This window comes from Brachyistius frenatus, unplaced genomic scaffold, assembly GCF_029030835.1.
Source record: "Brachyistius frenatus isolate BFR_SWC_R1_liver_20210118 unplaced genomic scaffold, ASM2903083v1 Contig_84, whole genome shotgun sequence".
Taxonomy (NCBI): domain Eukaryota; kingdom Metazoa; phylum Chordata; class Actinopteri; family Embiotocidae; genus Brachyistius; species Brachyistius frenatus.
This window is the reverse complement of record NW_027210683.1, coordinates 948303-966245: the sequence shown is the minus strand read 5'-3', so window position 1 is coordinate 966245 and position 17943 is coordinate 948303. Positions and strand designations below refer to the sequence as shown.

Below are 17943 nucleotides of genomic sequence, written 5' to 3'. Positions count from 1 at the left end.
TAAATCAAGATGGTGGAACATCAAAAAGAACATCCAGCTGAAAGCCTGCGATGTTCTGTCACTTCTGCTGCACGGATCATTCAACTTTAATCTGCTCCAGAGTTAGAGGGCTTCACCAGTTCACAACCAAGTCTTCACTGGATGTGAAGTAACTACACACAATATCAAATAGATTTTTAAGGGCAAAGTAATGAACGTTTACCTGAAAGTGTTTTTGGCTTTTCAGTAATTAAGGTGAAGCAAAGTTATGCAGATAAAAACTACTCAAAGTTTACGACTGACGATTGCAACCGTTTCCAAAGAAAGTTGAGACGCTGTTCAAAATGTAAAAAAAAAAAAAAGCAGGATGTGATGATTTTTTAAATCATATAAACTCGCATTTAATACATATCAAATGTTGAAATTGTATTGTTTTATGAAAAATATTTGCCATGCAGCAACACAGTGTTCACAGACGATGCTTTTCAGAAGTGTTCCTGAGCCCATGCAGTGATTTCCACTGCAGTCTTTTTTTAATGCTCGTCCCATGCGTACAGATATTTCTCCAGATTCTCTGAATCTTTTCATGATATTATAAACCGTAAATGATGAAATCCACTAATTCTTTGTAGTTTTACGTTGAGGAACATTATTCTGAGATTGTTGAACTATTTTCCAACACAGTCTTTCACAGTGATGAACCTCTCCCCATCTTCACTGCTGAGAGACTCTGCCTCTCTGAAATCATCTTTTTATACCCAATCATTTTACTGATCTGTTGCCATGGTAACCTAATTAGATTGTAAGTAGATGTTCCACCAGCTGTTGTTTTGTTTTTTTAGCATTATACAACTTTTCCAGTCTTTTGTTTCTTTCTGTCCCAACTTTTTTAAGCCGTGTTGCTGCCATTAAATTCAAAATAAGCACATATTTTTCATAAAACCTTCTCAGTTTGAACATTTGATATGTTGTCTTTGATCTATTTGTAGTTAAATATGGGATCACGTTCTATTTTTATTTAAATTTTACACGGCATCCCAAAATTTTTGGAAACGGGGTCGTAATTCATGATGATAAACTCGTAATATTCTGCCGTATTTATTAATTAATTCATACATAGCACAGTTCAGCTTCTATAGAGTCATCTGCATCAATATGACACAATGCACAGTCTGATTAACGTGCACAGTAAATCCGTACAAAATGTAGAGATGAATAGACTCATAGCTCGATGAGCCAACAGCAGGAAAAGAGGGGAAAAAAGCCCGACTCAGAGCAACTCGAGGGGACAGACGAACCCTTTGAACCGTACAGTCACCATTTGGCCTATTTCTGCCTCAGCTGATTGTATCCCCCCGCCCCCCCCATCCCACCCACACACACACACACGAACACACCACCACCACCACCTCCACCCTCACATATACTCACGCTTCCCCTACTTTTTGGCTGCCTGCCAAGAGCTGTCATTGCCTCTACAGTATCACTTCTGCTGTATCTATATCCAGAGCTGTGTGGACGCAAAGGAGGAGAAAGGGCCGGCAAATCCACGATGTAAAACTTTGATTTAGTCAAAAAGGGGGGAAATTATCAGGACACGTTGTTTCGTGAACTGAATTTACCATTAAAATGCTGTTGCTAGATATTAATTTAAGGGTTTGTTGCCACCCTGTTTCGCTTTCAAATGGACGCAGCTTCAGTCCGAATTAACACCCGCTACTCTTGATTGAATAATTCCCGAAGTCCCGATCGCTTCCCAACTAAGTGTTTATCAAAATAAACAGCAGAACTTACCCTTTCTAATGACACGGGACGTTTCTCGTGACGATAAAGCGTTTTCAGATCATCGGGTTTTGAAATCACAGCTGACTTCTGCATTTTCTCCAACATATTGCTGACATTCGTGACATTTATTTTCCATCTGCACCAAGCACTTTTTTTGTGAGTCATACAGCGTCCCACAAACATGGTTCAGATATTGCCAGATTCTAGACAATCTCCTTTACACAATTATATAAAGATATCTCGACTGCCAATATTTTATAGTGAGATGCATGTAAATATATAGCAATTTCATAAGACAAAATAACTTTACTCCTTAATATAAAGGCTAATATACAAAATCTGTAAGTATTATCAAATTAAATGATGATACATTTAAATAGCCTCAACTGTCCCGAAAAAAACAAGCTATAGCATGAATGGTTAGCCCCTATAATTAAGAAGATACGAGCTTGATAGTCCTGAAAATCACCTCTGACAGAGTTAAGGGTTCCTGGAGGTCTGTTGTCACTCTGGTTTCCTTCCAAATGTGCAGACAGCGAAGGTAGCAGAATGAAGCCTTTATTTGATTTAGGACTCTGTATTTGCAGCGTGCATGTTGTAAGAATTGTCTATTAACTTTATTGTTGCCCAAAATGAGGCGAGCCAGAGAGCTAAGCTCAGCCTCTCATAAATGATAACTAATTGGATCTCAATGTCATCTGTGTTGAGGGTCTGGACAGGATCTGAACATGGGGATTTTCTTTATCTTTTTTCTTGACTTTACCCACCGAAATAATATCCCTCGTGCTAACACCCCCGTTCAGGGGGGGAAACAGATGACCTAATGGAAAAGAGCAAGTAACCTCTGTATGGTGTCATTTGGCAGATAACGCGGCCTCGATGACTACGAGGTTCTGTGGTATTTCGAGTCGAGTTTCTTCCCCTTAATAGCTCTTGTTGTGAGATTTCCCTAATTGATCCGATTTTCCCGTTTGAAGTCAGCACTTATTAAGTTTTATGTGGAAGATTTAATAAGGTGAAAGAGAGTATTTTGGAATCAAACAAAATAAACAAGTATGTAAATCAATGCACCTGAGTGCAGTAAAAAAAAAAAACAACAACAACAACTGCATGATTCAAGCATTTCCTGTTGTTCAGCCGTTTGAATGTCCTATCATCTGTATTTCAGTCATGCCTCCAGTTGTTAGCTTGGCTCGGCTCTGCCTCTTTTTTCCTGAGCTGAACTGACTCACACCAACACCAGTTCAGCAATAACAAGTGCTTAGCGATTAACTAATCTTCCCACCATGACGTGAGGAGCTGCAGACGTAGTAAGCACCTGACTTAAAAAAACAACAACACAAAAAACAGCAACTTTTGACTCTGATATTAGAAGAAGACGTGATCATTTTGGAAGTCCTGCTTCCTTCAGTTCGGTACTTTGTTTGCCGGTTTACACTCTTCCCTTCTTTGTTGCCGTTTTACTGCCACTGGATCTCCCTGCTTTCCTCTCAGGCCTCGTGACTCCGGCCTTAATAAACTCTGCATTGCCTTTGACAATGTGTGACTTGAAAGCAGGAAATAATGGGCCCTAAACATTAAATCTTTACAGGTTATTGACCTGGGAGGGAGAGAGAGAGGGAGAGAGAGAGAGGGAGGGAGGGAGGGGGGGAGGGAGAGTGTGCACATCAGCCAACTTCTGCTATGATTTCTCAGCTCATGGGCATTTTGGTTTGTTGTAAAACAGAAGTTTTTTTTAATGCAGTCTGCAAGTTTCCTCAGTTTTCCCCCCGAACACTTCTGTGAGCATGAAGCCGCGTGGACGCGCCACGCTGGTGTTTGATGAGCAGGACGTTGGTGTCTCTTGTGACGCCGGTAAACGTTGTTCTAGTTTTCCTTCTCTGGGTCTTTTTTTTTTTTTTTTTTTTGCTGCAGAAGAGAGAAAAAAAAAAAGAAGCAATGCAACAAGTGTCGCTTCTGTGTCTACATTTTTGTGCAATTGCCTTCAACCTCAGCCCACCTCCAACACCCACCCCCCACCTGCGGGGGGGGCAGCAAACCAGAGCCAAAATGAGTTTTCCTGCCCGAATCCTGCAGCCATCTCATCCCTTCTTCTCTTGAACTATAAATGCATTTACAGCACTGTAAAGAGGATGTCAATTGCTGGATTCCCAGCAGCTAGCTGAGCTGGTGGTCATGGGGGGGTAAGGGTTCAACGGCTGGTCAGACTCTCAGGTCTGCCCCCCCCCTCCCTCCCTTCAGCGCATGCAGAATAAAGCTAATATTGTATGTAAATGAGTTTGAGTGCTGCTCGTGGCGTCGCCCGGGCCGGCTGACGTCAGTCCGAGTCGGTCCAACGGTTTGTTCCACGTATCTCAGCGACTGCAGGTCCGATAACGATGAAATTTGGTGTGAATATTCACGTTTCAAAGAGAATGAATTGAGGCTTTCCTCATTACAGATCATATTTTTATATATATAATGGGTGGTTTTGTAATCCGCTGACAAACAACGACATCTTGTTGTCATCTGGTAAAAAAAAAGAAAAAAGGACCGTAATGATCGTAGTTTCGTGTAGTTTGAAAGGTTTTTTGATGCTGGGTAAGTTATTTTAATGAGAAGCAATAGCATGTCCTAAATATGTGCTTACCCATAATGCACTGCACACAGTGAACAGAAAAACATCCAGACTTCTGGATGCTTGTTTGAGAGGGAGTTGCCAGCTTCTGTTTCACGTCAGACCGCTTTGGGAAAAAAAAGAGCGATGAGTAAAATATGTGACGTAGAAAGCAAACAGGAACATTCCTGAGCTGGAGAGGAAATAAATCAAACTTTAGTTGAGTTTAAGCTCCTGAAGAATTAAAAGAGCAAAAAAAAAAAAAAAAAGATCTTGAGATTTTGACTGCAAGATGATCGTTCTGAAAACGGTGACCTCACATTTCCATAACAGTATTATCTGATGAGAGCATTATCAATGAGCACAGGGGTTTATTTTTTTAGCCTTTCATATTTTTGTTGGTTACTCTTCTGGTTGCTCTCGTGTGACTGGTTTTGTGCAGATTATTCATGAATTTATTGTTCACACTGGTTGCTGACTGGCAGTTCATTACTTTAGTGATATCAGCTACAGTTACTAATGTGGGATCACTAGTTGCAATTTATGTTTTATATGTAAAAATACAACCGACTCCAGCCCAGTTTACTGTCGGTAAATCATATTTATTCTAATGAACTTTTATTGCAAGTCACGCCGAGTCAACAACATTTCCTCGTGAGAAGATCTCCATCGATGCAGCAGAGTCACGTTTTTGTCAGTTTCATCCAATCTGGATCTTTTTTGTGAACCAAGACTTCATCCCAGTTTTACCGGCCTTTCATATTCACTCCATCTTAACTCTCTTGTTGGTGATAAATACTTTATGAAATAGACATGTAATGACCACAAGTTGTTGTTTTTTTGTACACAGTTTTTAAGCTGGTAGTTTTTTTCCAAACATGAGCTTCTGTCTCTTCATGTAATCTGAGACTGGATCTCTGAGCTGTTTGAGCAACACATTCCTTGCAGGACTCTTTGTTTCAATTTGATTCAAATCCAAACATCTGAAGTGCCTAAAAACTTTTGCACCGCTGCAGAAGCCCACCCACCTCCGTCCAATCAGCAGCTATTAATACCAGCTCCTGGAGGCTCTTCAGACTCACTTTGGCGACTCACTTCCTGCCTCTTCACACCACGAGAAGCTTCCCACTTTGCACTTTTTCCCGCTGGTCGTAGTACCAAACACATCCTCCACTCTGAACCCTGGAGATATCTTTGTGTCTTGTGGCCTGCAGCAACACAGGGAAAACAGAGGGGGGTTGTGGGAGAAGCTGGAAACACATGGCACCTTTCACCTTTTAGGGGCAGCCGGGGAAGAGGGGGGGAGGGGGTGCATTGTCTCACATGTCTGGCAACAGCAAAGTAATTACTAGACAGAAAGCTTCAGCATATAAGGTTTGGTGTGTGTGTGTGTGTGTGTGTGTGTGTGTGTGTGTGTGTGTGTGTGTGTGTGTGTGTGTGTGTGTGTGTGTGTGTGTGTGTGTGTGTGTGTGTGTGTGTGTGTGTGTGTGTGTGTGTGTGTGTGTGTGTGTGTGTGTGTGTTTTCACCTGAGAAACTTTTTTACAACCTGGATCTTGATTGAGTTTTTGTGTTTTTTCCCTCCTATCAGTCGGAGCGGTTTACAGATGCTGGCGGACGGTTTTATGTCCGTCCACGGGGCATCGCAAATACAAACCCATCTGACGACAATAAACTTTCACCTTAAAACTGACCGGTGGGACATTTCCCTCAAAAAAAACGAGAATATCAAATGTCCAGTGTGGCACTGCAAGTCAAGGGATCCTCAAATTAATGTCCACGGTGATTTATTATTTGATATTTGTGGAGATTATCCAGACTGGTGGAGTCATGTCCTACCAAACCAAACTGCCCTTAGAGCTGCACAAATGAGAGCAAATAGGAAAAGAAAAATCTTTAGTATGACATTAAAATGAAATGAGGTTGAAAACATCCAAAAGATAATAACATAAAAGGGAGCTCAAAGCAAAAGAACAAACGTGGTAACACGTCACTGAAGGGTGAATGAATCATCATGAATTCCTGCAGGACTTCTGCAAAGAATTCGTCCTGATCATGTTTGATAAATCATAATCATTGATGTACTCACGTTAGTTACTGCTTTATTTCATGTGTTGTTCATTCATGAGATCATGAATGAAAGACTTTGACCTCATGTTACTTCCTGATGATTTCATGACGTATTAATGCAGGAATTCATGCATGCATGTCATTTTTTGTGTCATTTTATTGGAAGTTTTTAACCAAATTTGAACCAAAAGTCAAATAAAATGAGGATATGTTCTCTAATAAATACGATTTCAAATGTGAGTGGAAGATTAATTTCAACGTTATCTAATTTATGGCTCATCAATAATAATCTCACTGAAGTTATGATGTTTAAAAAAGCCAAAGAAGTTTTTTTAAATGTTCATTTGTGTCGGTGCACATTTCAAACCAGGTTTCTGGGATGTCATAGACAGTTAGAAAGTAATAGGAGTTGGAGGGAAAGAGGTAGATGGGAGGAGGAGGAGGAGGAGGAGGAGGAGGAGGAGAAGGAGGGGGGGGGGGGCGGCTATCCGGCTGTGTTGGACTGAGATGCCCTCGATCTCCCAGGGGGCAGACGCTCTGGAAATGGCTTCGTCGTTTTCATGGAAAAAAAAAAAAAGTACTGCGAAGGGGAACGAGAAAGAGAAATAAAGAGGCGAACTGTGGAGACTGTCTGTGACCTTACTGGACAAACACATCGGTTTGCAGGCAAAATGGATTAAGAGGTTGAGCCGGGCAAAAAAAAACAAAACAAGGGTGACTGATGTTGCAATGTGAGCTCATCCATTTTGAAGGGGGGCTGAATTTAGAGGCTTCATGTGGAAGTGTGTTGTGTGTTTTTCCCAGTCTGACTCTCTCTCTGTGTGTGTGTGTCACTGTGTGTGTGTGTGTGTGTGTGTGTGTGTGTGTGTGTGTGTGTGTGTGTGTGTGTGTGTGTGTGTGTGTGTGTGTGTGTGTGTGTGTGTGTGTGTGTGTGTGTGTGTGCGCGCGCGCATGCGAACACTCTGCGAGTCAATATTTGTCTGCTTTGCCGCGTCCCTCGACATCCCATTCGGCGCAACAGACCGTAAAGCTGTCAAATGTGACCTGAATATTCTCTGTCTTCATCTGCTTCCTCCTTCTTCCTCCTCCTCCTCCTCCTCGCTTCCCTTTGATTTCTTTTTTCTTCCTCTTTCCGTCGATAACAATATCATCGGGAGCAAACGTGTTCTTGTGCTTATGATGGCTTGTCTACCCCCCACTCCCCCCACCTCCCTCCACCTCCCATAGAAAAGCTAGATTATCTCCTCTTATCTATATTGCTGCATTTGAACAAACCATAAAGTCATTTCTGCCCGCTGTGAGTCGATGTCGGATATTTTGTAGAACCAGCGTGTTTTATAGTGACTGTACAGTACATGAAGTATTTTCCATGTGCAGCTACTTTTTGCTTCCTACACGGACGTCACATGACTTTTTACAGTTACACACGTCTTGTTATTCGTCCCATTAAGCAAATAGTTATTGCACTCGTGAGTTTGCAGGCGGCATTTCTGTCCTAACTTCACCACGATGTGCCCGTCTGATTGCAACTGGGTTATCTCTTGGAGGATAATTTTGTTTTCTGTGTGTATAATTTATTGCTGTGTGTTGTAAAAACTCACAAAACAATATGCAACATTTTATTGTGGGCAAAATCAAAACTGACGCATTTTAGCCACACGTCACCTTTGAAGGACACGCCCACTAGGACGAAGGGAGGCTCGAAATAAAATCCTATAACATCTTATTTATCAATAACTGACACATTAAGAGCTTCAAGGTCAACAAAGTGCAAAAAGTGGCACTAAATTGAATACAAATATAATCCAAGCAATAGAAAATGGAATGTGGAAAAACCTGCATCCAACCTGGCATCGTATGAAGAAGACGAGAGAATGAAGTGATGAAGATACAACAATAGAAGGGACCAACAGCACATGGAAAATATTATTATAAGAGATGTATGTATGTAAAAGTGTTCGTAGCTTCAGGTCTGTAAAACGGTTCTGATCCAGAAGTGTCTTCAGCTGCAATACCAGCGAGTGCCACTAGAGGTCGGCTCCAAAAAGCCTCCGGCTCCATAGACTCCCATTCAACTTCTCTCATCAAATCCAAAGTGAATAAAATGTGTCCATCAGTTATCTCGGTGTTGTTAGCTAAAGTCACTCCTTCTTATTAGTTTTCTGGAGGTCCATCTGAAAATAATCCCTCATTCATTAGAAAAGAAGATTCAAGAAGACCTGTTTTTGGGGGCGTGTCTGTTTGATTGACAGGCCTGTGGTGCAGTCAGGTTACAGCTATCGGTGGGCGGGACGTAGTATCGTCAGGTTTCCGATCAGATCGGTCAGATCCACCGCTGGCTCCTCCCCCAGCTCGTCCAAATATGGTCACTTCCTGCTCCAAACCGCTCCGAACTAGTAAAGATGGTGAAGGACAGAATCTGAACTGGAGGATTCATAACGACCGTCCGTCACTGTTTGTTGCCGTTTGTATTCATCACGCGCTTCCTGGTGAGATTTATGCTCGCTAAATATATATTTGCTAAACTTGATGTCAGCCTATTAAACGGTTGTTAAAATGACTTTTCCCACCGTTACATGCTCGGGCTGCAGGACCGGTGTAAAAATATGCGCTTGTGTAGTTGTTGTGTTGCCATATTGCAAAATCATCCTGTGGGTGAGCGTGTTTTTCTAATTTTTTTGCGGCAGCCTGGCGCCGGCCCAGACTTTCTCTCCGAGCCGTGCTGGGAGCGCGGCGGCGTTCCCCTACTCCACTGCAGAGTACAGACAGTACCGCGGCCTGTCCTCTCCAATTGGCAGCCTCTGTGCTGCTGTAGCACTGATAAGAGGCTGCTGTAAATAAAACTGTACAGCAGAGCTCGTTATGAATGCTGAAGGTGGAGCGATGAGGAGGGCGGCTGGGGGTGGAGGAAGGGGGGGAGGGGGGCTGGGGTGGTGTCTGTACTCATTGTTCTGACAGCACACTGCGTCGTCCGTGTGCGTTCCCATGTTGTTGTTTTTTTTTGCTACTTCTTATGTGAACCAGACGGACTTTAACTTTATTGTTTTCTGATACTTGTTGTCGTTTTGGCTTCAAAAAATAAATTCAGCTTCTAAATCAAGTCGAGACGTTTGGAAATCATCGTTTTGTTTTTTTTGTCTGGTTGTGGGAATGAACGCGATTCCTCACAAGTGTAGTGAGACCGACGTGTGTGTGTGTGTGTGTGCAGGGGAGTAGGAGGAGGGTGTGTGTGTGTGTGTGTGTGTGTGTGTGTGTGTGTGTGTGTGTGTGTGTGTGTGTGTGTGTGTGTGTGTGTGTGTGTTTATGGATTTTTGCTGTTTTTTGGTACTGAGAGTACTTTCTTACGTAAGCCATTTATGTAGGCTCAGTGCACAGCCAGGCTATGTTTTTGTTGGTGACTGCATGCGCTTGTCTCCCTCCCTCTGTCGCGCGCGCACACACACACACACACACACACACACACACACACACACACACACACACACACACACACACACACACTCTGTCTCCCTAATCTGCCTGTCTGCCTCTCTCTCTCTCTGCTGCCCTGTTTACACTGTTAAAAACCACTGAGTGTGATATTGCTCGGCCATCGACAGATCCGCTGTAATTAGCCTTTTTAATTTCCCGTTTAGCCTCCCTGACTCCTGCAGAACGGATCATTCCCGCACCAGTACGTAGAAATACGAAGTTGCACAGGGATTAAGAAATGTGAGAACAAAATCAGGTCTGAAACTCAAGTTAACGATCCCAGATTCATTCCTGACTGCGTCCTTTCCGTGGTCCTGTGATGTCTGCCTGTTGTTGTGCGTTTTTCAGGTCGCTGTGACTGGGTCAGTTTAGAGGAAATGGGAAATTTGATTCAGGACAGGTTTTTTTTTTCTTTTTTGTTTAAGCCGGATGGAAATCCCTGAGAGCACAAAAGAAAATAATCCCAGATTTAACGCGGGTCAGTTCAAATTCAGCAGCTAATTTGCTCTCTGTGATTTTTATTATCATTGAGTCGAGACTTTGCCCACAAGGTCTCATGTTTTTACCCTTTTCTGGGGTTTTCTTTGCAGTTTTAACATCCATAAAATATACTTTTGTGGTTTTACAACCATCTCTATGTACTTTTACATTTCCTCAGTCTTGTAACTTGCTCCAGAAATGACGTCTTGGTGTTTTCTTCTGCGTAAAAAGATGAACAGTTTGTCGTGAAGAAGGTAGACATCTGACATGAGGCTATGACATCACAAAATGTCCGACCTAAACAACAGCTGATCCACTGAAACAAGACAATCATTTACATGAAACCATATTTCCCACTCTTCCTTTTTTTTTTTAATCATGTTTTCTGTTCCTGTTTTGTTCTTTTCAAGTTAAATGTTTTAAATTAACACAAAAAGCCCGACAACAGCTGATAACAGCTGCTCTGTTGTTGTTGAGCTGTAACACAATGAATCACCTTTTTATTGTGGTTTTATTGACGATAAATAAATTACAGAAATCAGGTCAAATGTCAGAGAACTCATAAAAAGCTGCAGGTTGATCTTAGAAGATAATAATAATAATAATAATAATAATAATAATGCTTCCATTCAGAAGACTACATAGCAGTAAATTCCACATATTTATTGAAGTCCAAAAGACGGCTGGTATTTTATTCACTCCCGAGCTGTTTGTTTGCCACGTTGTTGTTGTTGTTTTTGACATGTAATGGATGTTACAGAGGTGAGTGTGTGCAGCGGGCTCTCCTCATCGTGGCAGCGCTCGGCAGCGTGGAAGCTCTCAGACGTGTTTTTTCCGTGTAATGGATGCTAAACGGTGTCACGCCATCTCACGCGGGCGGGCGGGTGCACACGAGACCGTTTTTTTGACGACTCATTGTCCCGACTGGAAAACAGAAGCTCTTCTGCACGACTCTGCTGATTCCCTGGAAAGTCGCGGGGTGTTTTTTTTTTTTTTTGTGGCAGGGGAACAAATTTCTCTGGTGAATTAACGCTCGTGTTGCATCTGATCACGAAATGACCGAAACCTCTTAAAGAAAAAGACGCGTGTTTTTTTTTCCCCTTTATCTCCCGTTCAGGGTGAGACTTTGAACTCCCAACATGGTGGCCTACTTTTAGTGTTTCGCTTCGAGCAACGACAGCCTCTGTGACTCTTATGTTTAATTCTGTTATTGTCTTTGATGAAAGATTCTGTTTAGACTTTGATCCCCAAGGGGGAGGGATGGAGGAGGGGGGGCATCTGTTGCAGACTTAGCATATATGCTCTACCTGTCAGAGGAAGTAGGTTGGGGGACAACAAGTGTCGCGTCGACAGCGAAGAGCAGAGAAATCTTCAGTTTTCCAAACAAACGAGGCCTTTCTGTCTCCTCGGACGTGTTTCTCCTGAATGAGACGAGACTCTGAATGGCGGCATTATGAGATCACATCACTGAACTGGATGATGCGATACACCCAGCGCACCCACAAAAAAAAAGAAAAAAAGAAAAAGAAACGCCCGTGGAGGTCGCTCTCTGCATCATAACACAACAACGGTTTGCATTTGCAGCTCTGCTTCCAACACTCACATCGAATGAGGGTAATAGCAAATAGGACGTTGCACCATCGCCACATTATTTAGGGAAATTGCAGAATGAGCACTTAGTATGTCAGGGGAAATTACAGGCGAGGGAATGCACCATCACTTCTCTGCACAGCGGGCTAATCCACCATCCTCGTCACGTCTGCACGGCGAAGCGCCGCCGCGGCCGGGGAGGCCCGCAGCAGTTAACTCTGAGTGAAACACTCTTGAATAAAGCCAAACAAAGGAGGCGGTTACGCTCAGCGGTGAGCACAAGTTTAAATGCGCAAAGGAGAAAAAGTGACGTAGAAGTTGAACACGCGTTTGGATACGAGCGGGTTGTTGTTGTTGTTTTTGATCAGATCCTCTCCGGCTTCTTCCCCTTTATGAAATAACGGAGCCGGGCGGCGCTGCAACAGCATTTGAGCAACTTATCAAGAGAGGGGAAGCGAAAAGGGAAGTGGCTTCGGTGGCATGTGGCACCTGACCACCACCCCTTCCCCACCTCCCCACGCACACACACACACGCACACACACACACACACACACACACACACACACACACACACACACACACACACACACACACACACACACACACACACACACACACACACACACACACACACACACACACACACACACACACACCCACACACACACACACACACACACACACACACACACACACACACACACACACACACACACACACACACACACACACACACACACACACACACACACACACACACGCACACACACACGCACACACACGCACCAACTCAACACGGTGGTTGTGCAACTTTTTATTATGTCAGCGGAGAGCTGGATGTGTGGCAACGGGGCCAGGCTAACATCTGGAAACGCCTTTTTATCTCTCTTTTGAGTCTTCATTCAGATATTCCAGACATCTCTCAGATGTTAAAGTCACTCCCTTCAGGAAATCGGGATTTCAGGGTCGCAATAATTAACGCAAATTCAAGCAAACTTTTAGTTTTTAATTTCCCGATTTTTCTGCGAAAAATGTCGTCAACAGAAACTTTGCTGAAAGTATTAACGGCATAAAAAAGTCTTTTCAAACAAAACTCACTTTATTAACAAAAATAACTCAACGTTTCGAGTTATCAAAACTCGGTACCGGAACAAAAGGGAAAACAGGAAGTGCCGGGGTTTGTGGGAAACGTGTTTTTCACATTAAAACTTTCTAATTAAATGCTTATTATCAAACGAAGTGATTACATATTACTGTATGCTTAAATACTTTTATACACGTGAAGAGACTGTTGAATTAACATGAATTATACAGCATCTAAAGCTTTTATTCCACATTAGTCACAAACTTTTAGCTCCTTGTTTCTCTTAAGTTCAATAAATAAGTTAAATCACAGGAAATGATGACATATTTATTCCTTTATCAGGTAGTGCTTTAAAAAAAAAAAAAAAAAAGAACTTTTTCTAATTCCCACAATTTTAAGACAGAAAACTAAATTTTTCAAGAAAATCTGCTGGAAAATCAAACCTTTCTGATCACAACAATCACCGAACACCTCCTGGAGGAACCGTAAATAATCTAACTTGAGGAATTTGAGTGTATTGACAGAGGACTATTATTTATAAGAGTAACAGTGCGTCTCCTCTGTCCCAGCGTCCCCGTCCTCCCCGACTAACAAGTTCCCCCTCTCGTGATCAAAGGGGCCTCGAGATTTATCACTTTAATTTGGCTGCTAAACCGGCCGATGGAGGCCGTTACCAGGCCGAGGGCCCCCCCGTTAGCACTTAGCCTGCTAACCGGAGTGACGGGCATCTGGCTGGGTGGCTGCCTGGCGGCGTGCAACCTGGACTCCCCCTCCTCCCCCCAGCTGCCCCGCGGTGACCTCACAACTCGCTTCTCCTTGAAGCAAGGCACCATGCAGGCACTTCCTGACAATTTATGTCCTCGTGCCACAAGCGGGGGCATGCCCCGCACTAAAACCCCACCCCGGCCCGCTCAGCTCAGCTCGCGCCCCTCGGCCCCCCACCAGACCGCTCGTAGAGCTGCAGCGCTGTCTGGGAGGCGCAGTCGTTACCGTGCGAGTGTTAAGATCGCTGCCTTTTCTGTTGTTGTTGTTATTTATGTCATTGAAACCATACAAACACAGACGTGAATGTGTTCTTCCCCTGCAGGCGGCCGCCGGTGTCCGTTCATGACGCTTTTGTTTTTTGTATTCATTCACAGTTTCACATCGAGCAGCGTCACAGTTTGATCTGACGGACACCGAGGAGCATTTCAGACGTATTAGGATCCGCTGTTGTTGGCGTCGTCAGTTAGTGCATCAACACAAACTCAACACTTCAACTTTCATCAGAAAGAAGCGCCCCATTAAAAAAAGGCTTTTATTGTGAAACATTTCTGGGTTGATTGGAAGTCGGGCTGTATTTCCTCCGCCTGCTGTTTTAAACGGCTTCGTTGGTAGCTGTGTAGTTTACCGTGTTTTAAACCCGCCGGTTGTCTTCGCTCCTGTGAGTGTCACCACAGTTCCTATGGCAACCAGGTACCCAGGCAGAGGGAGGAGCTAAAAAACAGTCCCACAAAACAGAGTTATAGGAACTTAAAAAGTAGTTCCTGCGGTCCGAAAAAACCGCTGGATGTTCGAACTTCCGTCTGACGTGGTCCTCTGTAACTGATCGCTCATCTTCAAGCTCCATCCGGTGGATGGAAATTATTTCAGATTCCTGAACAGCCAGAAAAATGCATGTGCATGTGGTAGACAGTAAAAACATCGATGTGAACGGAGTCTATGACGGAGCTGCAGTTGTACTGGAGCGGTTATAAAAGCGTTTCCCAGGTTGTCGCTGCAAGGGCGATCGATGAGCTCCGATCGATCAGACGCAGAAGGAGTCCGGTGAAGGTGAGCGGAGCCGGCGCGCCACGCAAAATACAAAAATAATAAGCACAGAGTCCAATCAGAAGTTGGAGAAGCAACAGAAGCACTGTGTGATTAATGCAAATCAGGGACATGAGTGGGGGTGCAGAGGGGAGGCAGGGGGGGCTGTCTACATCTCCACTACATGTCTTCTCCTCCAAAGGTTAAGTGGATGCTTTCGCCAGCTAATGCGGCCATATGCTCGTCTGTGCATTCTGACACCGGCGCGCCATACGCTCGCGCTGCAAATTATGCCTCTTGAATATGCAGCCAATTAGAAAAAAGAAAAAAAAAAGGGCCATCGCTCAGCAGCTCTTTAGTCTGAAGTTGTTAAGCTAGAAATATATCTTGTGACATCGCAGATGAAGCCAGGATTTGCTGGCTTTTATAGGTCGCGTTACAGCGGCCTCTGATCCAGTCACGCTCACTTGTGTGGCGTACCATCTTTTGCATAACTTGTTGCATAAGCACTCTGCTGGCAGGCACACTCTGTCATGTACGGTCCGGGTCATTTCTGCTTTCGGTCGGGCTTATTACAGTACAGGCCGTTCCCTAATGTCACTGCGGTTGCAAAACCACACAAGCCATCTCTCCCCGAGTTTTTTTTTTTTTTTTTCCTTTTCTTTTTTTTTTTTTTGTGTCTGTCATCTAAGAATCGGCTTCCTGTTTTCATTGTGTTCTCTCTCTGGAGGTGTCGTAACCCAGGAGGCCGTGCCAAGAACAAACCAAGGTCTAGTCGGGAGAGATCGCTCTGTGCTAGCACTGGAAACAAACACACACACAATATCCAGATGTTCAGCTGTGTGTGTGTGTGTGTGTGTGTGTGTGTGTGTGTGTGTGTGTGTGTGTGTGTGTGTGTGTGTGTGTGTGTGTGTGTGTGTGTGTGTGTGTGCGCGCGCGCGTGCGCCGTGCGTCTTGTTTGATGTGTTATGTGTATGGCATGTACAGTGCTCGTTGCCAAGCCATAAAAAGTATTTTGCCTGAGCCTGATCTGATGTGCCCTTCAACAGCACCCGGTGTGTGTGTGTGTGTGTGTGTGTGTGTGTGTGTGTGTGTGTGTGTGTGTGTGTGTGTGTGTGTGTGTGTGTGTGTGTGTGTGTGTGTGTGTGTGTGTGTGTGTGTGTGTGTGCGCCTGCTTCCCCGCCTCTCTTTTCTTTTTTATTGTCCTACAAGGCTGTACACATTCATAAAGTGTAGGTGAACACAGCGATGCAGATCGCAGCTTGAAGGGCTGCATACTTGATCTGCTCGCACAATCAGAAGTCGATTATGATGAAACAAAAGTGGACGACTTCTCCACAACAACTTTATGGCTGCGAGTCAAGAGGCTGCTCCGAGTTAAGAGTCAGCGTCGTATGTTGAGCTTAAACAATCTGTGCAGGTGCTAACTTGGATCTACGGTGTATTATTGACAACATATATCTGTTCATCTAGAAGATAAACTTGCAGAAAGAGAAGAGGAAGCAGAAGAATGGCGTCTGGACTCTTATTACTGTTTGAATTTAGTAATTTTTTTTTGGGGGGGGGGGCAAAATTAGCCTCCATTGATCACCTGCCAATATTTGCATATTCATAAAATTTCAGGGTTGAATCTGACCAGTCTGCAGGCGCAGAGATCGACTCATCAAATTATAGAGCTAAATGTACCGTAGGCTAAAGTATTCATTACAGTTCACCCATTAATCAATCAGAAAAATATCAAAATAAAAAATGAAAGAGGATGAAATAATAAAAGCCTAATCTTCATGTAAAGCTATCAGACTGCATCAGACGGATTATTTTGTTTATTATCCCACAGGTTGCAGATGAAGTTTTATTATATCCATGTAAAAATGAAGCATTATTGAAACAATTTTAACTTTATATTTATTCAACTCTTATAGCTTACTTACTTATACAAGTTTGAATACTGTGATTTTCAAGCCAATATCAATGATTTTTTATTTAAGTATATCAGCTCATATTCATTTTTCTGGCATAAACAAACATTATAATCGGGATTTATTTCATGAATTTTGACTGCAGACTTCTTACTGCGTTCCTTATCAGCTCACATAATGACCCATTTTTTCATATTTACGTTGAGCTCAATATATTATTGGTTTCTTGATTGTTGGTGTTATTGATTCACTTTGTTTTTAACAAAACACTCCTCCACCTGAGATCCTCCATCTTTAGCCCTTTTCCAGTGAAAGCTTTTATTTACTTGTAATTAACATGATCCTAATTTCAGTTAATCTTTATCAATTGTCTCCAAGTATAAAGCCTTAACTGTAAATGATATCTCTGTCCTCATACAGCCGTTCCAGATGTGCTCCGTGTGTTTGAGTGTGTATTCAGCAGCCGTTTTCTCCTCTTCTTCTTCTTGTCCAGCTGGTGAGAAGGCCATCGTTTGTGATCAGTGTGGCGCCCAGTTCCAGACGGAAGAATCCCTGGAGGCTCACCGGCAGATCCACACTGGTAGGAACACACACACACACACACACACACACACACACACACACACACACACACACACACACACACACACACACACACACATCATCGTAAGCATCGAGGTGTTTTTGTGTCTTTATTATGCAAAAACAAAAAATGCAATCAAAAATCAAGTTTGTAAGTAAAAATATATGAAATGAGAATAAAATATTTTGCATCGCAAACAAATTTGCTCTTTTGTTTTTGGAATAAATTTTCTTTTCTTTTGCGATTAAATTTTTTTTTTGCTTGCATAATAAAGATGTAAAAATACCTGCGTACTCTGCGACATCAACATATTTATGTTGCTTGATTTTGAATAGAAAAGTGTAGATAACTATTTAAAACAATAACAACATCGAATTCTTTCCAAATAACAAGAAAAAAGTGCAGAAGAAAACAGATGTCCTGTGAAAACTTGGTGCTGTAATCAGATCAAATTAAAAACTGAGCAACACATTTCCGGTCCCTCCTGATTCACACTACCGATCTGTTTATGGGCTATTTCCACAAATCTGCCTGCTTGTCATGGTGTTGTGTGTTGTTGTGTTGTTGTTTTGTTGTTGTGGTGGTGTGCGGAGGATCCT

At 43.0% G+C, this 17943-nt stretch overlaps 1 protein-coding gene across 5 annotated transcripts in view; it reads left to right on the top strand.

Annotated features, from left to right (window-relative positions):
* The window catches only part of zbtb16a (zinc finger and BTB domain containing 16a), a 136424-nt gene that overhangs the window by 70437 nt on the left and 48044 nt on the right, over positions 1-17943 (top strand). For all 5 annotated transcript variants that reach the window (XM_069709752.1, XM_069709750.1, XM_069709748.1 and 2 more), the window contains one exon: positions 17255-17341. In XM_069709752.1, coding sequence (XP_069565853.1) covers positions 17255-17341 — 87 coding nt within the window. The remainder of the gene's footprint in view (positions 1-17254; positions 17342-17943) is intronic.